The sequence below is a fragment of the Cryptotermes secundus genome, unplaced genomic scaffold (genome assembly GCF_002891405.2).
Source record: "Cryptotermes secundus unplaced genomic scaffold, Csec_1.0 scaffold55, whole genome shotgun sequence".
In the NCBI taxonomy this organism is placed as follows: domain Eukaryota; kingdom Metazoa; phylum Arthropoda; class Insecta; order Blattodea; family Kalotermitidae; genus Cryptotermes; species Cryptotermes secundus.
Window position 1 is genome coordinate 1099881 of NW_019740654.1, and position 20726 is coordinate 1120606.

General features: G+C 42.8%; 1 protein-coding gene across 6 annotated transcripts in view; it reads left to right on the plus strand.

Moving 5' to 3' along the window:
- Positions 1-4439: 4439 nt before the first annotated feature.
- The window catches only part of LOC111872318 (spondin-1), a 62136-nt gene continuing 45849 nt past the window's right edge, over positions 4440-20726 (plus strand). For 4 of the 6 annotated variants that reach the window (XM_023866059.2, XM_023866062.2, XM_023866061.2 and 1 more), the window contains exons 1-2: positions 4441-4575; positions 19498-19690. In XM_023866059.2, the coding sequence (XP_023721827.1) occupies positions 4558-4575; positions 19498-19690 (211 nt within the window). In that variant the 5' untranslated portion in view covers positions 4441-4557. Of the gene's footprint in view, positions 4576-19497; positions 19691-20726 lie in introns of all 6 variants that reach the window. The other 2 variants (XM_023866060.2, XM_023866063.2) reach the window with 2 other exon arrangements.

The following is a 20726-nucleotide window of genomic DNA, read 5'->3' on the forward strand; positions in this document are numbered from 1 at the left end:
ATACCGCTGTAAAAGCCTCAAGTTTGGAGGAATAAGATGTAAAATGTCAAAAACGCCCTCCATTTTCTGCTTATTCATGAATGTGACTTGGAGAAGCCAATTTATGCCAAGTCTCGCACAAGAGATAAGGAAATACAATAAGATTGCATTTTTATGGGCCGTAAATAGTTGTTTAAATCACAATGACATTAAGAACTACATTTTTTTTTATTTTCATGTCATTTGAAGCAGGAATCACACGAGCAAGAAAGACAACCATGAGATTGCGATGCTGTGAGATTGCTTCCACTCGAACTTGTCGTGAGCTACGCCAAAGTCAAGAATGTCGTACAGAGAATCGTGTTGTTTATTTATGGTTAATTTAATGATTCTTTCAGTAGCTTAGATGACAGCCTCTGTGGTCTAGTGGTCAGAGTTCCTGACTACATATCCAGAGGTTCCGGGTTCGATTCCTGGTGCTACCAGGTTTTCTGAGAAGTAATGGATCTGGAACTGGGTCCACTCTGCCTCGTGAGGATAATTGAGAAGCTATTTCAAGGAAACAGCAGCTCCAGTCTAGAAATCTGAAATATAAGCCATGTGGAAAGAGACCACTGGAGAGACGAAAGCATAGGTGGGTGGGCAATATTAAAATGGATCTTAGAGAGCCAGGATGGGATGGTATGGATTGGATTGATCAGGCTCAGGATTGGGGCTATTGGAGGGCTCTTGTGAACATGGAAATGAACCTTCGGGTCCCATAAAATGCTGGGAAATTCTTGAGTAGCTGCAGATTTGGCGGCTCCTCAGGAAGGGCTCAGCTCCGTGAGTAAGTAAGTAAATAAGTAATGGAACATGGCTGTCTCTGATTGGTTTTACCGCAGTTACATAGGAGACAGCTAATTATCTGTTGGATATTTTCTATGCACAACGGTTTGGGAGAATGACTGTGCTCCCTTCGTCAGGTGACTGTGTTTATAACGGCAGATATTTTCCGTTCATTGTCATTATACCGAAAATGAAAAGGCATATTTCAGTATATTCACAACGGTTCTTCTCAAGTTGGGATTCGAACTACAGAATCTTCACGTGGAGATTCTGAGGTTTGAGGTTCTCTTGGAGGTGAATACCAAAACTGGTTTTGTAAATAGGTACCAATATGTCGGAGGAACATATTACCTTCATATTCAGTTTAGAAGTCTTCTGCACTCAAGACGAAGGCAGTGTGTTCCTCCGAAAATTTGGTACCTCTACCAGATTAAGGACAGAATAGTCTTCTGGCCTGAAGACTGAAGGAATATATCACTCAGAAACTTATGTACCTATCAATCAAACTACTGAGAAAAGGCGTATTCTGCCCTGAAGATGGAGTTAACAGGTTTGTCCCAAACGTTGACACCTACTACAAACTACAAGGTAGACGAGCTTTTACCCCAAAAGTAGAGACAGCATTTTCTCTCGAAACGTTAGTCTCTCTTTTCCAAACTACAAAACAAAAGAGTCTTATACCCTGAAGATGGAGGTAATGTGTCCTTCCGAAACCGTGGAACTTATCAACTTAACTACAGGGTAGACGAGGCAGTATTTTCCTCTTCATTAGATACCTACCTACAAAATTACGGAGTAGAGAAATATTCTACCCTGAAAATGGAAGTAGCAAGTTCTTCCGACGCCATGGAACTTATTTTATGGAAGTACAAAGTAGGAGAGCTTTCAGCCCTGAAGATGGAGACATTATGTTCCTTCGAAATGTTTGTATCTATCTTTCAGGTTACATGGAGTCTCCATCCAGAAAACTCCACTTCCTTTCCGTAAGAACAGCGAATCCCCTACCTCAGGCAATTTACAGTGTCTAACGTAATTACCGTGCATAATATCCAGGAGTATCTTTTTATGTTGTGGCATATATAAGAACCCATTTCCTTTCTTCCATTTATTTTCCTTGTGTTGCAGAGTGTGGGGTGGTTTTGACATCGGCGGTAAACCTCAGGGGAAGTTTAATGGTGCAGCGTGTATATAGGACGTCACTAATTACTCTTCCAATATATTGCCCAGTAATCTGATTTCCACATGAGTGAACAATGGCATAATGTACGGTACAGTCTCTAAGATATCGCATTTTTTTTCCTCTACGAAGTCCACAACGAAGTCATTACCGTGCAAGTCACCGCCCAGTTATATTGAGTAAAGGTAAGATAAAGTTGTCCCTGTGCTTAACTAATTAAGCACTATGCCATGAAGGCGTATGGGGGAGTAGCTGTATAAATCCACATTTTCTTGACCTCGACACTAATTGGAGGTGAGTGGTCAGCTTCACGCCCCTGCCGCTTTACTCCAGGAGAAAGAGCCCCCGGTACCCACTGGATAGGAGGGTGGGTGGACCCCAGAACCGGTTTGGAAAATTACTTTGAGTGAAATAAGGGTAAACACACAGAGAGAAAGAATGAGAGAAGAACAGGCGAAAGTGAGAGGTATGAAGAAAGGATGGGTAACAGCAAATAATGAATAAAGAGAAAAAAGACACAACAGAAAAAAATAAAGAAAGAATGATGAAGAAGAAGAAAGAATCAGGATAGAAAAAGCAGTTATAAACAAAGGTATTTAAAATAATAAAGGGAGAAAGGAAGATAAAGGCAATAAAGGTAGAAAAGTAAACAGGAGAAAGGCACAATAAAAGAAAAGTAAAAGAAATGAAGAGAAAAATAATGCAGGATGGAAAAAAGAAAGAACAGAAAAAATTGAAAGGAAAAGAGAGGTAAATAAAGACGAAAGGAATAAGACGTAATGATGCAATTAACCGAATGGAAAGAAAAGAAAATATTGTTATCACCTAAATGATCGGACGTCTGCCATGTTGGTACTGTTGATGAGAGGGAGGCAGGAAGTACAGAGACGGCGAGTTCTAAATAACGCACTGCTCACACCGAAACATTCGCTTGGTGTGTTCAAACGAGCCATTATCCTGACGGACAGACACACGCTGCTTGCTGTATGTGCCTGAGACATGAGGACGCTGGGCGTCCCGTTGAGTTCCGTTAATAACACGGAGCTCCTGGGGCCTTATATTAAGGCGCAGCTAACGTCTGGTTTTATGGTTCATTGAGATATTCCCCGGGCTAAGTACACTTTAGAGTTCCGAACGATTTCAAGGGACTACCCGGAGATATATCCCAAAAGATATAAATCTGCATAGTCGCCACTGTGAGAGTCTGAAATCTTACAGGATTGAAATTATAGGAAATATATCGATAAAACCGGCGGTAAAATAGGACAGTGTGCGGGCAAAGCGAAGAGGATCAGTAAAAATGCCAACATTGTAGGTCGCAGAGTTGGGCACAACACAGGAAAATGTGAAAAATATTTAATTACACTGTTCTTCTGCTTTTTTCAGTAATACAGTGACATGTATGGACGTTTTATTGCCATCTTCAGGTTGGAGCAGTATCGTATATATGAGGTATGAAAAATTGCTGTACCGTATTTGTGTTGAGACAGTTCTTTCCCTACGCTCACAGACAGGGACTGGGATCGCTCAGTCGGTATAGCGACAGGCTACGGGCTGGACGACTGGGGTTCGATTCTCGGTGAGGACTAGAGATTTTTCTGTACTCCACAGCGTCTAGACCGGCTCTGTGACCCAACAAGCCGCCTATCCAATGTATTCCGGAGACAATTCCGACGGGGTTAAGGCGGACGGGGCGTGAATCTGATTTTTCGCCTCTATCTAGTGCCGACTCCACGAATGTTGGAGTTATACGTCCACTCCCCCATACGTCTTCATGGCATAATACATAGGGACAAGTTTACCTTCACTTTACGCTCACAGAATGTAAGAAATTAGATTTTCCGTACATTTTCTAAGTGCATTATAGTACGTTAATGCATAATTATTTTGAGATTTATGTTATAAATGGAATAACATTATGGATCAATGCTGTTAATATCCTCCATACAAGGTTTCGCGTAGGGGTTCGTCAGTTGATTCAAATAGTAAAGATCGTTATGTAAACTTCAGTAACATTAAGATCGCTATATAGGCACAATAGATCACTGTGGTCGCGGTGCAAGGGCCAAGAAGGCCCACCCCTTATACAAGATCATAAAAATTTGGTACTAGATATTCTCGTAGGTCGTTACCAATATTTCGGAGGAACATACTGTCCCCATCTTCAAGGTAGAAGTGTACCCTCCTAACAGACCAGGTGATGTGATAAGGCAGAAGATCACCTATTTGAAAGCCCCTAATCTTAAATTTCTTAGGGCGAAATGTCAGAAATTAAAGAACAGGTAAAGCTACATATTTGTTTATATTTTGATGCAATTAAAATGTCTAATAGTTATGAACGCTACATGTTCTCATACCATAATTGTGAGGGACAACAATTTTCATGTTGCTAATCTCTTTGCCGTTACAAAGAACGCAGTGTACGGGTACGGGACGATGGTGGTGTCATCTGTCTGAATGACGCGACCGGACGCGACGGCTTTGCGTCTCGCTGTTCAGTCACGCGTCGGATTCTGTTGCATGCAGGCTACAGCTGTGTTCCCGCCGCTGCTACATCGTGGCAGCTGAATTGAATGGCGCTATACGCAGAGGTAGGTTTGGCTTTGTTTAGATCATTCTCTCATAAACACACTTGCCTGTTCAGAATCTTGTATCTCGCAGTCGCTATCCTAATACTTTATAATTAAAATATACGGAAGCACATTGTTATCTATTGTTTTAAACGAATGTGAAACGTGGTAATTGTTATTAAGGGAAGAGCATGAGTTAGTGTTTTTGATAATATGGTGATGAAAAAAAAAGTTGGACCAGAGAAAGAGGAAGTACAAGGAGGGCGGAGAAAATTACATACTGAGGAGCTTTGTACTCGCCGCCTAATAGTACTCGTATTAAAGTGATTAAATAAAGAAGGATGGGATTGAGTGGTCGTGTAACACGCATAAGAGAGAAAAGAAATTCATATATTCTGATTTGAGAATTTCAAGGGCAGAGACCATTCGAAAGATCTAGGCATAGATGGAAGAATGGTACTTAAACGTATTTTAAAAATGAAGTGAGTGAGAGTAGATTGTGTTAATTTGAAGAGTAGTATCTTTTGAGTTGTGACGAGGTACAGTCTGGTAGTACATTAATTTTTTTTTAATTCGCTTAGTGAAGGGGTGGAGTCCAACTGGGTCCACTCGCCACCGCGGCCACTGATTGGCCTATTGTAGCCTGCCCCGGGTGATTATGATGGAGAATTTAGTGGAATGAAGATTGGCAGGGGAAACCGAAGTACGCGGAGAAAACTCGCCCCAGCGCCACTTTGTCCACCACAAATCCCACTTGACCAGACCCGGGCTCGAACTCGGGCCGCCGCGGTGGGACGCCAGCGACTAACCGCTTGAGCTATGGCGCGACCTTCTGGTAGTGCATTACTGAGACATCGGATCGTACTGCCTGTGTCTTCAGGGCCAAAGAGTAAATTAAGCCTGCAGTCGGCAAGCAGAGTTCGTCACATCCAAGAAGATAGCAAAACTATTCTTGACAGTCACCGGTTAGGGAACCTCATATCCGCCGTTTATTTACGTGGTTCAGGATCGCATATTCTCATGAAAACAATAATGAACCTTCGGCGTCCATAAAATACGGGGAATTTCTAAATATTTGAACGACTGTTAGCTTATTTTCAGTACCTCATGGCGGTCCAGGCATGTATCAGTAACGTAAATGTTTGTATGTGTGCAAAACATGCTTTTCTCCTGATAACATTTTTTTTCCTTGGCACTACAGCCCCAGTGGGCCTAGGCCTACCTCCATGAACTTCTCCGTTCACTTCGGTTTTTCTAGATCTTACACATTCGGTAGGACTCCTTGGGCGGGTGATCAGCTTGTCGCAAGGCCTCTACCTGTACACAAACACAGAAAAACGCACACACACAAACTAAACATTCATGCCCTGAGTGGGATTCGAACCCACTATCCCGGTTTCCAAGCGAGCGAAGACAGTACATGCCTTAGACCGCTCGGCTACCGTGACCGGCCCTGATAACATTAGCATGATTAATTTAAGAATGATGATATAATCGCAACATAGACATAGCAGGCACGAAGGTGAAAAATAGATAACCTTAGCCGAAAATTCTAATGAGAACAGATCACTTGGTGAATCTAGGTACAGATGGAGGAGTAATATTAAAATTTGTCGTACAGGAATATACTATGAGGCTATGGACCGGATTCAACTGGTTTGGAATATGCTCCAATGACGTGCTTTCTTCTGCGGTTCAGTAAATGTAGGGCATACTTTGGCTAAATGCGTAACTTCATATTTTAAAGGGAGATTACACCGTATTGTCGTTTTTATTATCGTTGCTGTCGTCATCTTCATGATCATCGTCGGGGTCAGTAGGAGTAGTAATTTTTGTAATTTTGAAATATTTTGAACAATGGGCCCATAGTTCGTATAGTACAGGTTTCGCACGGCCGCCATATTTTGATGAAACACATTATTGTGTGCTCTTTATACAACGTTCATAAAAGGAACCCAACCTGGAAAAGTTAAGCCCGACTGAATGTTTCATCTCTGAAACCACTTCGTCGCTTCTGATGATATTTGGTATCGCGGTAGGCTGTAGCCAACTGTACTGGACGCCGCACTTTCTGTAGCCGGCCCACTCGAGCGCAAACCTCTGCATCCACAGTTGTTTCTTAGCTGAGTAATTAATGGTTTTGGTAGAGCAATGTTTCATCTCAGGGAATATTGCTTGTGGAACCTTTTTTTTTTCATTGACGCTACATCCCTCATTTGGGCCTAGGCCCGTTTCACTTCGGTTTGCTAGATTTTAGACATACGGTAGGACTCCTTGGGCGAGTGATCAGCTCGTCGCAAGGCCTCTACCTGTACAAAAACGCACACAAACTTCCATGCCCTGAGTAGGATTCGGACCCACGATCCCGGCTTCCTAGCGAGCGAAGACAGTGCATGCCTTAGACCGCTCAGCTACCGTGACCGGCATTTGTGGAACCTTAGTGGACACAATTTAAGCGAAGGAACTAAACAGATCAGAACAATGTGAACTGAAGCAGTCGCTAATATTTCGATTCTTAATTGATAGACGCTTGATCAGTTTATTAAGTTCAGTGGCGGGGCCGCGCCATGGCTCAAGCGGTTAGTCGCTGGCTTCCCACCGATGCGGCCCGGGTTCGATCCCGGGTCTGGTCAAGTTCGATTTGTGGTGGACAAAGTGACGCTGGGGCGGGCTTTCTCCGCGTACTTCGGTTTCCCCTGCCAATCTTCATTCCACCAAATTCTCTATCATCATAATCACCCGGGGCAGGCTACAATAGGCCAATCAGCGGCCGCCGTGCCGAGTGGACCCAGTTGGACCCCAACCCCTCACTATGCGAATTAAAAAAAAAGTTCAATGACAAGTTGAATGATAATATGTCACTTATGCAGTTCAATTCAATTGACTTCAATTTCAAGTAGATTCTGAAGGGTTCTGACGATGGTGGATAACACATAGAATTACTGGGTTTTTGGACTTTTTCCATCGTCCGGAATTCTAGGAGATAGAAAACACGACGTTTCGGGAACTGGATGTGTTTCCGTCTTCATGCGAGGAAGGAAGACACCTACTCAGTTGGGCCCCTTAGAAAGAACCAGTCTCAATTACGGACGATTGTGATCCAGAGTTAGATGAATTCACTCCATACCACCTCGTCCTGCTCGTATTGCTCCAAGATTGCTTCTTGTATATTGTCCCACCTACGTCTAGGCCTACCTAGTGGCCTCTTTCCTACCAAAATCCTATATGCATTTTTCTTCTCTCCAAGCATGCTACATGCCTTGCCCGGCCTTTGTAATTGTACTTGGCGAAGAGTAAAATTATGAAGCTCCTCTTTATGTAGTTTGCACCAAGCTCCTGTCACCTCATCCCTCTTACTTTGCACGAAACTTAAATCGAATTATATCGATTTCCTCAAAAGGTCTCATGAAATAAAAGCAAATCGACAAGCCGTGATGTAAAACCGAAGCGTTTTTCAATACCTCGAACACATAATGAAGTAAGGTAAACTTGTCCCTGTGCTTAACTAATTAAGCACTACACCATGAAGGCGTATGGAGGAGTGGATGTATAGATTCACGTTTTCTTGACCTCGGCATTAGTTGGAGGTGAGTGGTCAGCTTCATGACCCGGTCGCTTTATCCCGCGGAAAGATCCCAGGGTACCCATTGGATAGGAGGTTGGGTGGACCCCAGAGCCGGTCTGGGAAATTTGGAGAAGAGAAAATTCTTGAACCTACCGGGACTCGAAATCCGACCACTTACCAATTATAAAATAATTTCTGATTAAGCAGTATGATGTTTAAGAGTGCTAATTGCTGTAACAATAAGTTCTTTTCTGCAGTACATGAATATCAAAGTCAAAGGGTCACTGGGTTATTCGAAATGTCAAAGGAAGCGTTTAGATTATCATGTACCAATTTATTCTCATTTTTCATTTCATAGAGTCGTATCTTCTAACTTATTTATTGTAAAAAAGAAAACTCTTTTTGATTTCCTCGTTTCGAATCGTAAAGCCTGAAATTGACATGTCTCCACCAATTTTAGTTCCCAATAAAATGTTTACCCGACTCTAGGTTTATCTTCAGTCCGTTCGTCTGTATTAACTTCCTCCTAAATGACAGAGCTTTCTCCCCTAGTAGACTCGTGCCGTACCGAAGTGTAATTAATATGGAGATGTTTGGATTTGTGCTGGATTTGACAGTTCATTAAGCTAATCAGAACCACAGTGTAAAGCCGCCGAGCGCTACTGCATTCCTGTTGTCACCACTAGATGTCTCTGCCGGCTGGAAATGTAGACAATGAAACATACTTACTTACTTACTTACTCATGGAGCTGAGTCCTTCTGGAGGAGCTGCCAATTCTGCAACTACTCAAGAATTTCCCAGCATTTTATGGAACCCGAAGGTTCATTACCGTGTTCACAAGAGCCCTCTACTGGTCCCTATTCTGAGCCAGATCTATCCAATCCATACCATACCATCCTATCTCTCCAAGATCCATTCTAATATTGTTCACCCACCTACTCCTTGGTCTTCCCAGTAGTCTCATTCCTTCTGGCTTTCCCACCAATATTCTCTACGCATTCCTCGTCTCCCCCATTCGTGCTACGTGACCTGCCCACCTCATCCTCTTGATTATTCTAATTATACTTGGAGAAGAGTACACGTTATGAGGCTCCTCATGCAGTTTTCTCCAACCTCCTGTCACTTCATCTCTCTTAGGTCCAAATATTCTGAACACCCTGTTCGCAAACACCCTCAGTCTATGTTCCTCCCTTAATGTCAGAGACCAAGTTTCACACCCATACAAAACCACAGGCAAAATTATAGTTTTGTATATTCTAATTTGTATGTTTTTGGACAGCAGACGAGAAGACAAAAGGCTCTGGACTGAATGGTAGCAAGCATTGCCCGAGTTCAATCTCCTCTCAATTTCCTCCTGAATCAGGTTTCGATCTGTTATCGTTCCCAAATATCTGAACTGTGCCACATTTTCAAAAGTTAAAAAAATAATTCTTGGGCGTATTTAAATCAGTTTTAAAGAAATATATTTGGAATAATTTTAGGTTATATTTTATAACCGCGATATACGTATTTATGCATATTACATTATTATGTATTCAGTAGACCCGTGTGGAGGCGCGGTCACATACCTCCACCGTGACCCTGCGAGTCGTAGAAGGCGATGAAAAGGGAAATCTCTTATCTGAGACAGTAAAACATGGTCGTGAGTCCCAAGGGACTCGGACCCGAGAAAGACTGCGCTGGAAAGGCCAGCAGCATATTCAAAAGACAGACTCGTCCTCTCGTTAGAGAGGGCGCCCCACAAAAATAAGATCGTAAATGTCAAACGATAATAAATATCTGGTCGTGAGCCCCAGATGGGGCTCGATACTAAGACTTACTGACTGACTGATCGTCAGTAGCAATGTGACTTTGACTTGTTTATATTCAATATCTCTGGTATTAAGGGAGGAACACAGACTGAGCGTGTTTGAGAACAGGGCGTTGAGGAGAATATTTGGATTGAAGAGGGAGGAATTGACACGAGACTGGAGAAAACTGCGTAATGAGGAGCTTCATAACTTGCGCTCTTGGCCAAATATAATTAGAACGATCAAGTCAAGGAAGATGAGATGGGAAGGACGTTTAGTACGCATTATGGAGAAGAGGAATGCGTATAGGATTTTGATGGGAAAGTCAGAAGGAAAGAAACCACTAGGAAGGTCTAGACGTAGATGGGAGGATAATACTAAAATCTGTTTTTGAGAAATAGGACGGGGCGGTATGGACTGGACTGATCTGGCTCAGGATAAGGACCGGAAGGCTCTTGTGAACACGGTAACGAGCCTTCGGGTTCCATAAAATGCTGGGGAATTCTTGAGTAGCTGAGCGACTGGCGGCTTCTCAAGAAGGGCTCAGCTTCACGGAGTTAGTTATATTTAGTAACTATTTATCATATTCGTTTCATCAAGATTGCCTGATTTGTTACGATAACGGTAATAGTTCCCTAGCTTTACTCGCCATGTCAGGACTGGCATATATTGGTGTGGCCATGTAATTCCCCCAACCTTTGGCATTAGGAGATGAGTGGTTTGTTGCATGTCCTAGCCGATTTGCCCTCGGCACCCATTGAACCAGAGGCTGGGTTGGCTTCGCAGACTCCTACCGAGATTCGAACTCTGATATTCTGGTTGTCCAGAATGTAGCCTAGTTACTGCACTGACTCATCCAACTCAGTAAAATTTGGGTGTGTTTGTGTAAACTGGTGACCGCCTCTGCGATCTAGTGGTCAGAGCTCCAGGCTACAGATCCAGAGGTCCCGGGTACAATTCACGGCACTATCAGTTTTTCTTAGAAGTAGTGGGTCTGGAACGGGGTCTATAAAACCGAAATTCACGACCGTGGGGATCCGTTGCGCTGACCACGCGACATCCTATATCCGCCAAATTTGTCACTAACTTCGCCGACAAGCGGCGGTCGCTCGGTCGGTATAGTTCGCTTGCGGACTAAAGCCACGAAGTTTGTTAGTTTTTTGTTTTTATAATTAACGTAATATTTCTTGATGAACGTGTGGTTGTATTGTAATAGGCTTTACATCATTTTCCAAACACTTTTTTTTTCGATTCTACACGCTCCAATTTCGTAACGAAGTACGAAAATGTAGCGTGTAAAATAAAAAAAAAAAAGCATGAATGGGGGAGACGAGGAATGCGTATAGGATATTTGTGGGAAAGCCAGAAGGAAAGAGACCACTGGGAAGATCAAGACGTAGGTGGGTGGAAAATATTAAAATGGATCTTAGAGAGATAGGATGGTATTGATTGGTTTGATCTGGCTCAGGATAGGGACCAGCGCAGGGCTCTTGTGAACACGGTAATGAACCTTCGGGTTCAATAAAATGCAGGGAAATTCTTGAGTAACTGCAGAATTGACAGCTCCTCCAGAAGGGCTCAGCTCCATGAGTAAGTAAGTAACACGCTCCATTACTCTGATGTTCATTTATTGCAGACACAAACCCATTGTTTACAGTTCTTAATACGATGTCACTTTCAGGTCCCCCTACTCTGCGAGCAATATCTGAACCCAGAGCTCACTATGATAGCTTATTCTTGTACCAGGACATTGTTCCTCCCCTTGGGCAGAAAGCCAGCATTAACCGGCAAGTTACTGATTTACACGAACCCCCCCCCCTCTCACACTTCTTGGGGCCACATTGAAACTCCCTGAATAGCAGTCATTTGTCTTCAATGAACCAGTGAATATTTTCTTCCTCTCTTTCTCTTTCCGTCACTTTCTTCCGTTATTTCTTTCCACTTTTTATTACATGGATAATGTCAAGTTTATGAAGTTCTCTTAACGTTTCAACTGGGAATTGCGAGTGTATAAGCCGAGTGTTGAAATTGTACACTAACAATTGTTTTACTAAAGCATAAGTTCCTCGAATATCCTTAATTAAGTAAAAATTCATAAACGAAATTGAATTTAATTAAGGAGTTATATCTTATGGGGTATAACTCTGCGTATTCCGTTGAAAGTCAACCTGCGTTTCACAGGAATATTTCGCCGCCGTCCTCAGGGTTGAAGAACAAGCAAAGCAAGAAACCAGCGTGAAATATGTAGCAAATAGAGCGAAAGTAGAACACTTCATATCCATTGCTTCGAGAAGCTCGAATCATACTTGAATTTTATTAGTTTTAGGGCTATTACTGTAGGTACTGTAACATAAGCTTAGCAATTGTAGCCGATTTCCCTTATTTTTAAAAAATAAAAGTAGGCTTATGCGATCACCATGCTGTGTGTCTGTAAAAGTATCCCTGTAACACGCCGTGAAGGCCCATAGGTTTGTGAGACGTCGAGGCTCCCACATTTTATAGACAATCGGTTCACAGATGGCGGTGAGGTTGTCAGCCTTACCCGCCAGCCGCCCTTTACTCCCAAGAATATTCCTGGTACTCATCTCTGTTAGAGGCTAAGTCGACTTCAGGGCCATAGAGTGGCTGGAGGGATTAGGTCAATTGAAAAAATCACCTCATCGGCACTCGAAACCGCGACCTTCCTGCTTGTAGCATAGAGCCTCAACCAACTGTGTGGCGCGTAAGGCTTACAACCTCACCGCCATCTGTGAGCCGATTGTCTACAAGATGCTGGAGCCTCGACGACTCAAAGCCCTATGGGCCTTCACGGCCTGTTGCAGGGTTAGCTTTACTTTTACCTTACAACATAGGCGACATAGACAAGGGGCAAGGAATGTAGCATGAATGGGGAGAAGAACAGTACATACACGATTTTGGTGGTGAAGCCAGAGGGAAAATGACAACTAGGAAGACCTAGATGTAGGTGAGAGGATAGTAAAATGGATCTTAGAGAAGTATAATGGGGTTGTATAGACTGGATTCGTCTGGCTCAGGAACCATTAGTGGGCTCTTGTGAACACGGTAATGAACCTTCGGGTTCCATAAATCTTTGGGAAACTCTTGAGTAGTTGAGCGACTGGCGGCTTCTCAATAAAGGCTCAGCTCCATGGAGTTAGTTTGTTAGGCTACGTAGAATCCGGTAGGAGCTTTTCTTCCGCTCCGCATTCGGTATTGGTACACTTCCACGAGTCGGTCGTCAAAGTCTCGTTTATGGTACCGGGCTGCGAAGGCCCAACAGTCACATATCCTACCCCTTGCACCGCACGAACACAGGAGAGAGATTTGAATAAGAAAGATAACATCAGAAGTTTTTGTCCGCAAATATATCGCTGTCTCTAGTCCAGGACCGCAGGGGGTGCCGCTTACAAAACATTATCTTCCGTCTGTTTCTGACAGGTACACAATACGTGTCAGTCCCAGCATTTTCCCGCTTGCGTGTGTTGCGCAGTTCCACTCCAGAGCGAGTTACAAGACCTCTGCTATATCAAGACGATCAAGACCCACAGGGATTCTTAAGTCCTGAAGGTCCTGAAGCTTCCGTTTGTTGGTGGGGGGCGCTAGTTATTAGCACCTGGCTTCCCTCAGCACTGTCAGCATTTATTTATTTACTTATATACTTATTCTCAATTTGGCAGCCTCTTTCGTCTAGTTGTCAGAGTTCCCGGCTACAGATCCAGAGGTCCCGGGTTCGATTTCCGGAGCTGCCAGGTAGTGGGTGTGGAACGGGTTCCAATCAGCCTCGTGAGGAAAATTGAGGAGCTATTTCAAAGAAATAACGCCTCCGGTCTAGAAAACCGAGATTAATGGCTGTGGGGATTCGTTGTGCTGACCACGTGACACCCTCTATCCGTTAAAGTTGGCACTAACTTCGCCGACAAGCGTCGATCGCTCGGTCGGTATAGTTCGCTTGCGGCCTAAAGCCACGGAGATTTCTTTGTCTTATTCTCAATTTAACGTCGTATTCAACTGCTAAGATCACACCCGATATAGGAAGGTGAGTGAATGGAAATTTAGAAAGCATCTAGTTGATATAATTTGGGGAATTATCCCTGCATTTGCCTGGAAGGACTGAGAAAGCCCATGAATCGATCTCCTGGTCGATTTTGAAGCAGGAATGCGACTAATTTGATTATAACGTTAGGAAACGTCAAAAACGCTTCTGGGACGTATATTATTTCTAAGAGCAAAAGGGGTCTACTGTTTTCTTTTCTTACTACCTGGTATCTTATATAGCTTTATGGTGACAGAGGTCTTCAAGTGGGTCCATACCCGTTCATGTGAATTTTAGAGGACGTAAAAAATTTCATACCCAAAATTCCAGTAGAACTAAAGTTATATTTGCCGCCAACTTTTTTAACTTGGACCTAAAAGAAGAAAAAGAAACTCCTTGGCCTGTAGTCCGCAAGTGAACTATACTGACCGAGCGACCGCCGCTTGTCGGCAAAGTTAGATGTACCAAACTTATTAAATTTCCTCAAAGTCCGTCATGCAAACGACATGAATAAAAGAGAAAGAAGTTAAGTGTATTATCAAAAAAGAACTTTTTCTTTTTCAGAGCTGCTGAACGTAAGAGACTGCAGTCTGTTACACGAAAATTTAATGAAGGAAATTATATAATAAGGACCATCATAATTTGCATTTGTCATCATATCCTTACATATACATATATAAAAAAAATAGTAAAGCTATCCCTGTAACAAGCCGTGAAGGCCCATAGGGTTGTGAGACGTTGAGGCTCCCACATTATCTAGACAATCGGCTCAAAGATGGCGGTAAGGTTGTCAGCCTTACGCGCCTGCCGCGCTTTACTCCCCAGGACATATAACAGTTTTTAAACGTAAGATTTTTCATTTTCATTAAGTAATTTCGGGTCATCGTAGTAACGAATTATCAGGCGCTACCATGTCCTTTGAACGTAAGATATGTAAAAAGTCACGAACGATTATGTTTTAGTATATCATTTCTATTCTGTGAGAGCTGATAACCCTTTTGCTGTGGATGTGTGACGTGTAATATACTATATGAAGGAGAGAGTTTGTAATTGAGTATTTATTCGTGTTATTCATGGGGAGGTGACGTTAAACGTCGGCCTCGATTATCATTCGATAGCATGTAGAGTCGGAAGTGAATACGAGAGAAAGCAGGGGAAGTTAATATTACTAAAGTTTATGCATTAAATGACGAAAATTCTCTTTAAATTCTCAACGAGTGTTGCTCTCTTGCCGTAAGTGTGATCAAATTAATGAAGGTGACACAAAACGGAATGTGTAACACGGGAGAGAGATGAGATATTCATTCAAAATAACAGTCGGATAACAGGAAGAGACTATGTAAGATTTCAGGCTTTCACGGCGGTGACTATGAAGAAAGCAGTCTTCTGGGATTTGGCACCGTGTATATGTGGTCACTGTGCAGACAGTCTGCTTTTACCGGTTCTCACGGTCTCTTCGCTTGCAGATTTCTTATATTTTTTCTTCTACCCTGAAGATGGAGGCGATACGTTCCTCCGAAACGTCGGTTAACACCACATATACAGGGTGCCAAATCCCAGAAGACTGCTTTCTTCAGGAAGAGACTATTTGGAAAATCCAGGCATATGTCTTGAGGAAATGTAATTTGATGACGTGAACTGGATTTATCTGGCTCATGTTAGGGTCAAATGGCCGGCTCTTGTCAACATGGTAATGAACTTCTCTGTTCTGCAAAATTCGGAAAACATCTTGAGTTAGCCTCTCAGAAAGTCTGTGTCCCAAGGAGCTGGTTAGATACTGATTCAGTACACTCACATATTACACTTTCGTAGTCACAGTAACTTATCACCAAGGATCACACAGAAAACGCTGTCTCCTGTTGTTAAGGATGCGTGTTTACTGATCCGTTACATAGCCATGAATGTCCTTCTATTGTTACATGCACGTGTGTTGCGGGAATGTGTTTACCAAGCCGTTCCCTAGCAATGGGTATACACGTTACAGTAATATTGAAAGTGCATATTTGGAGTAGCCTGAAAATTTCTTCTAGTTTTACAATCTCTGGGAAAATTGTGACCTATTGGCAATGGCCGTAATCTTATCACCATGAAGGTCATAAGTTCATGAACTAATAGCACCAGCTTCATAATTTGCACATCTGCATGGAGGGTTCCCGCACATTTGTCTGGACAAAGTTACGTAATTACAGACACTGTAACCAGTTGCATGATTTAAAGCTTGTCATGAAAATCTGTCTTATATGAAACTGGAAGGTTCATTGCATTATTCACAACAGCTCACCAACGGAGCCTGTAAACACTCTGGAGCCCCACATCCAAGATTTATTCTAAATATCTTCCTTCTACATTTAGGTCTTCCAATTGGCACCTCTTCTTCACTTCGTGGTATAGGCAAACAGCCTGACAGACTCATTCTGCATTAGTTTACTAATATTAATATTGTTATTAATATCGTAGAACCTTACGAATTACGTTGCCAAATCGATAATTCTGCCTACTCACAGTTAGTGGGAGCCGCGCGGTAACTTAATTGGCTGAGGCACTATGCTACAAGTCGTAAGGTCGCGAGTTCGATTCCCGAGGAGGTCATCGGATTTTTTTTTCAATTTATGTAATCCTTCCAGGCGCACTATGGTCCTGAGGTCGACGCAGCATCTAACGGAAATGAGTACGAGGAATCTTCCTGGGGGGTAAAGAGTGTCCGGCGCATAAGGCTGACAAACTTACCGTCACCTGTGAGCCGGTTGTCTAGAGAAAATGTGGGAGCCTCAACGTCTCACAGTCCTATGGGCCTTCATGGTCTGTTACAGGAATACCTTTACCTTTTACTGTTAGCTTGTGTGAAATTTATTTGAAATACTTTTACTGGAAGAACAAGTTTCGTTAATTATTATTATTATCGTTATCATCGTAATCGTTGGAGAGTTCTCTCTTCTGGGATACGCTATCTGGTCAAGTTGGAAGTAGTTCAACATTTCGGAGTAACATGTCGCTTCCGAAACGTCGGTTGATTTTCCGTTGACGACGCGACGCTGTATCCCCGAAGAGAGAACTCTTCTTAACGACGGCTGTGAGAACTTCATATCCTACGTCACTTTTGTTGTTGTTTTTGTATTTAGACTTTGTCTATATTCTGGTATTTTCAGGACTGTTCTGCTTAGAGTCCAAGCGCCACTTGCTGTAGAAGCATCAGTCCCTCCATAATACGTGTACCACTATTCGCCCATGTCGTCTGTTTCTTGGGCACTTTTAACGCACTGCAGACCTGTGGTTCCTAAAGGATTGTATTCCGGTTTCAGAATCCTAGTAACGACCTTATTCAATTACAGCTTAACTAACCAACTAACTAACCAGGCCGCGCCATAGCTCAAGCGGTTAGTCGCTGGCTTCCCACCGCGGCGGCCCGGGTTCGATCCCGGGTCTGGTCAAGTGGGATTTGTGGTGAACAAAGTGGCGCTGGGGCAGGTTTCCTCCGAGTACTTCGGTTTCCCCTGCCAATCATCCCACCAAATTCTCCATCATCATAATCGCCCGGGGCAGGTACAATAGGCCAATCAGTGGCCCCCGTGCCGAGTGGATCCAGCTGGACTCCACCCCCACTGTGAGAATTAAAAAATAAAAAAACTTAAAACGGAGGGGGATGAGTGACAATTATTGATTGGAAGGGATATAGAAGGGATTAGTGTTTGCTTGTTCAAAGACTATCGCAGAATTTAAGCTGAGACTCTGAGTTTAGGACAGCCTATAGTCAGACCGAGGGTATAAGCCAGTGAATAGACAGTCAAGCGTGAATAACATTGCTATGACATCAAACGGATTCACTTTTGATCGACCCAATGTAATGCTATTGGGGAACAGTCAGTTGCGTATCGCAGGGGGTGGATAGCGTTTTCATATGAAACCTCGAAATGTCGTGGAGACATTCCTGTGTTCTTCTGCGAAACATTCAGGATACCAGAACGAAAAAAAGTGACGATAGTTCAGTCTGCCTGTTTTCCAACGTGTACCAGGGGCATTTTCCGCTGCAGTGAAAACGGTCGGAACTAGAAGCTGACGAATAATATTCAATATTGCATTGAGGTCCACCGTTCTCTTTGGTGTGATTTTGAAAAAAAAACTGTTTTATGACCTATCATATAAAACACCCACTGCAACAACAGCAACGATAACAGTAACAACAACAACAACAGCAACGATAAAAGTAACAGGAACAACAACAGCAGCAACGATAACAATAACAACAACAACAGCAGCAACAGCAACGATAACAGTAACAACAGCAACGATAAAAGTAACAGGAACAACAACAGCAGCAACGATAACAGTAACAACAACAACAGCAGCAACAGCAACGATAACAGTAACAACAACAACTTCAACGATAACAGTAACAACAACAGCAGCAACAATAACAGTAACAAGAACAAGAACAGCAACGATAACAGTAACAAGAACAAGAACAGCAGCAGCAACGATAACATTAGCAACAGCAACGATAACAGTAACAACAGCAACGATAACAGTAACAACAACAGCAGCAACGATAACGGTAACAACAACAACAGCGACGATAACAGTAACAACAACAGCAACAACAGCAACGATAACAGTAACAAGAACAACAGCAGCAACGATAACAGCAACAACAGCAACAACAACAACGATAACAGTAACAAGAACAACAGCAGCAACGATAACAGCAACAACAACAACAACAACAACGATAACAGTAACAAGAACAACAGCAGCAACGATAACAGTAACAACAACAACGACGATGACGACAACAGAACTTCATGGTGTAGTGGTTACAGCTTCTGTTCCATTTTCAGAAAATACGAGTTTCAATTCTCTGTCTTAAAACCGCTTATGATACTTGAGGATTTTCATTTTTCTCTCAATCACTCTTGGCAACCATTCGGGTGGTAGCTCAGTGGATATAGTGAGTAGGCTACGAGCAGGATGACCGAGGAATCCGAGTATGATACCCGGCAGGGTAAGAGATTTTTCCCTTCCCAGCAACATCCACACTGGTTTTGGGGCTCACCCAGCCTCCCCTGTAATGGGTACCGGCGGCTACTTTCCTGGGCGGAAAATCTGCTGGTTGTGAATCTGACCACACAGTCTCACTGCTTAGTCAGATTCGTGAAATAAAAAAACGTGATTATGTGTTCTGACGGCCAGGGATCAAGAATGACTATGCTGATGAAGGCCAGCAGAAATTTACTCAAAAGCCGAAAACCTGACCTCTCACCTTATACCTCCACTCCTTCATATGTGTTCTTGATATGTTGCTTATTTAAGGACAGAAATAATTTCATTTTTCCTTTTATATTTAAACACGTATCTTCCTTCCAAGTGCTTTCCGATTTATCCTTCAGAATACTTGTACCATTTGACCCTGTTACACCAACGCACTCAGTGAAGCGTCGTTAAAAGAGGTAAAAATTAAAAAAAAAACTCGCCCTTGTATAAAATGTCTCTATAATTGTAGGATTTGAGTTCTCACAACGGTACTTATGAAGTTTTTAATCTATAGTTTATTTCATTTCAGTTTCTCAAAATGCGAGGTGGAGCGCATCTCATCCTTTGCCTCCTGTTGGTTACCGAGCTTCACAGCGCATGCGCAATTCATTGTGATCGTGAGCCTGGAGGTCACATGCCACCCAAGACAAAAGCAGATCATCGCTTCAGAATCAAGATCAGCGGAAATCCGGACAAATATGTGCCAGGAGAAGTCTATACAAGTAAGAGATTTTGTATGGTTTCTGAAAAGATATGGTCTCATAACCAACAGAACTTAGCATTACTTGCTACAGTCGGATTATTCCCTTGTGGCACTGGTCTGCGCACTAGGGAAAGGAAGTTAATAGCAATGAGCGAAAGTAAAAGAATATAACTAACTCTATGAAGCTGAGTCCTTCGTGAGAAACCACCAGTCACTCAGCTACTAAAGAATTTCTCCAAAATTTTATAGAGCCCGAAGTAATATATTCATAATACCCCGCTGAGCCAGATCAATTCATTCCATAACAGCCCATATTATTTCTCTAAGATTCGTTGTAATATTAACCTCCCACTTACATCTACGTCTTAAGCGGCCTCCGTAGTCTAGGGGTAACGTTCCCACCTCATGACTCAAGGTACGCGGGTTGAAACCCGGCGGAGGTCGTGGAATTTTTAAGGGCGGAAAAATTCAGGGAACAAGTCCTCCGGTAGGGACTTTAAGCCGTGGGTCCCGTGTCGTAGATTCACGGCACGTAAAAGATCCTCATATCTCTAGGATACCTCTGAGCAAAATTAGGTAACGTTTCCCGCCCAAGTAGTTTCCAATGCCTCCGGTAGATGGGGAAGCATCGGGTACCACAGCCAGCCTCGCTGGCTGAACGGGGCTGATAGCGAGCACCAGTACCGGCAGGTTATGGAGACTGGTAGAATATCAAAGGTGGACGTACAATAGACTATTAGTCGCGGTGCATGGGGAAACCCACCCCTTCCAATAATAATAATCTACGTCTTCCTAGTGGTTTTCTGAATACGTTATTTCTTATCTGTCATAGGCTTATCTGCTCTAGGCGTTCATTCTTTGCAGACACATGTCTATTGTTGCAAAGCTAATCGCGCTGTGGATATTACACTGCATAAGAAATTACATTGCTCATGTATTTACTTGCAGTTCGGTAAATAATAGAAAATATTTCAATTAACTTTATTTTTACACAATATAGACATTTTATATAATTATATTTTCAGAGAAAATGAATAAAATTCAGTTTGAAATTC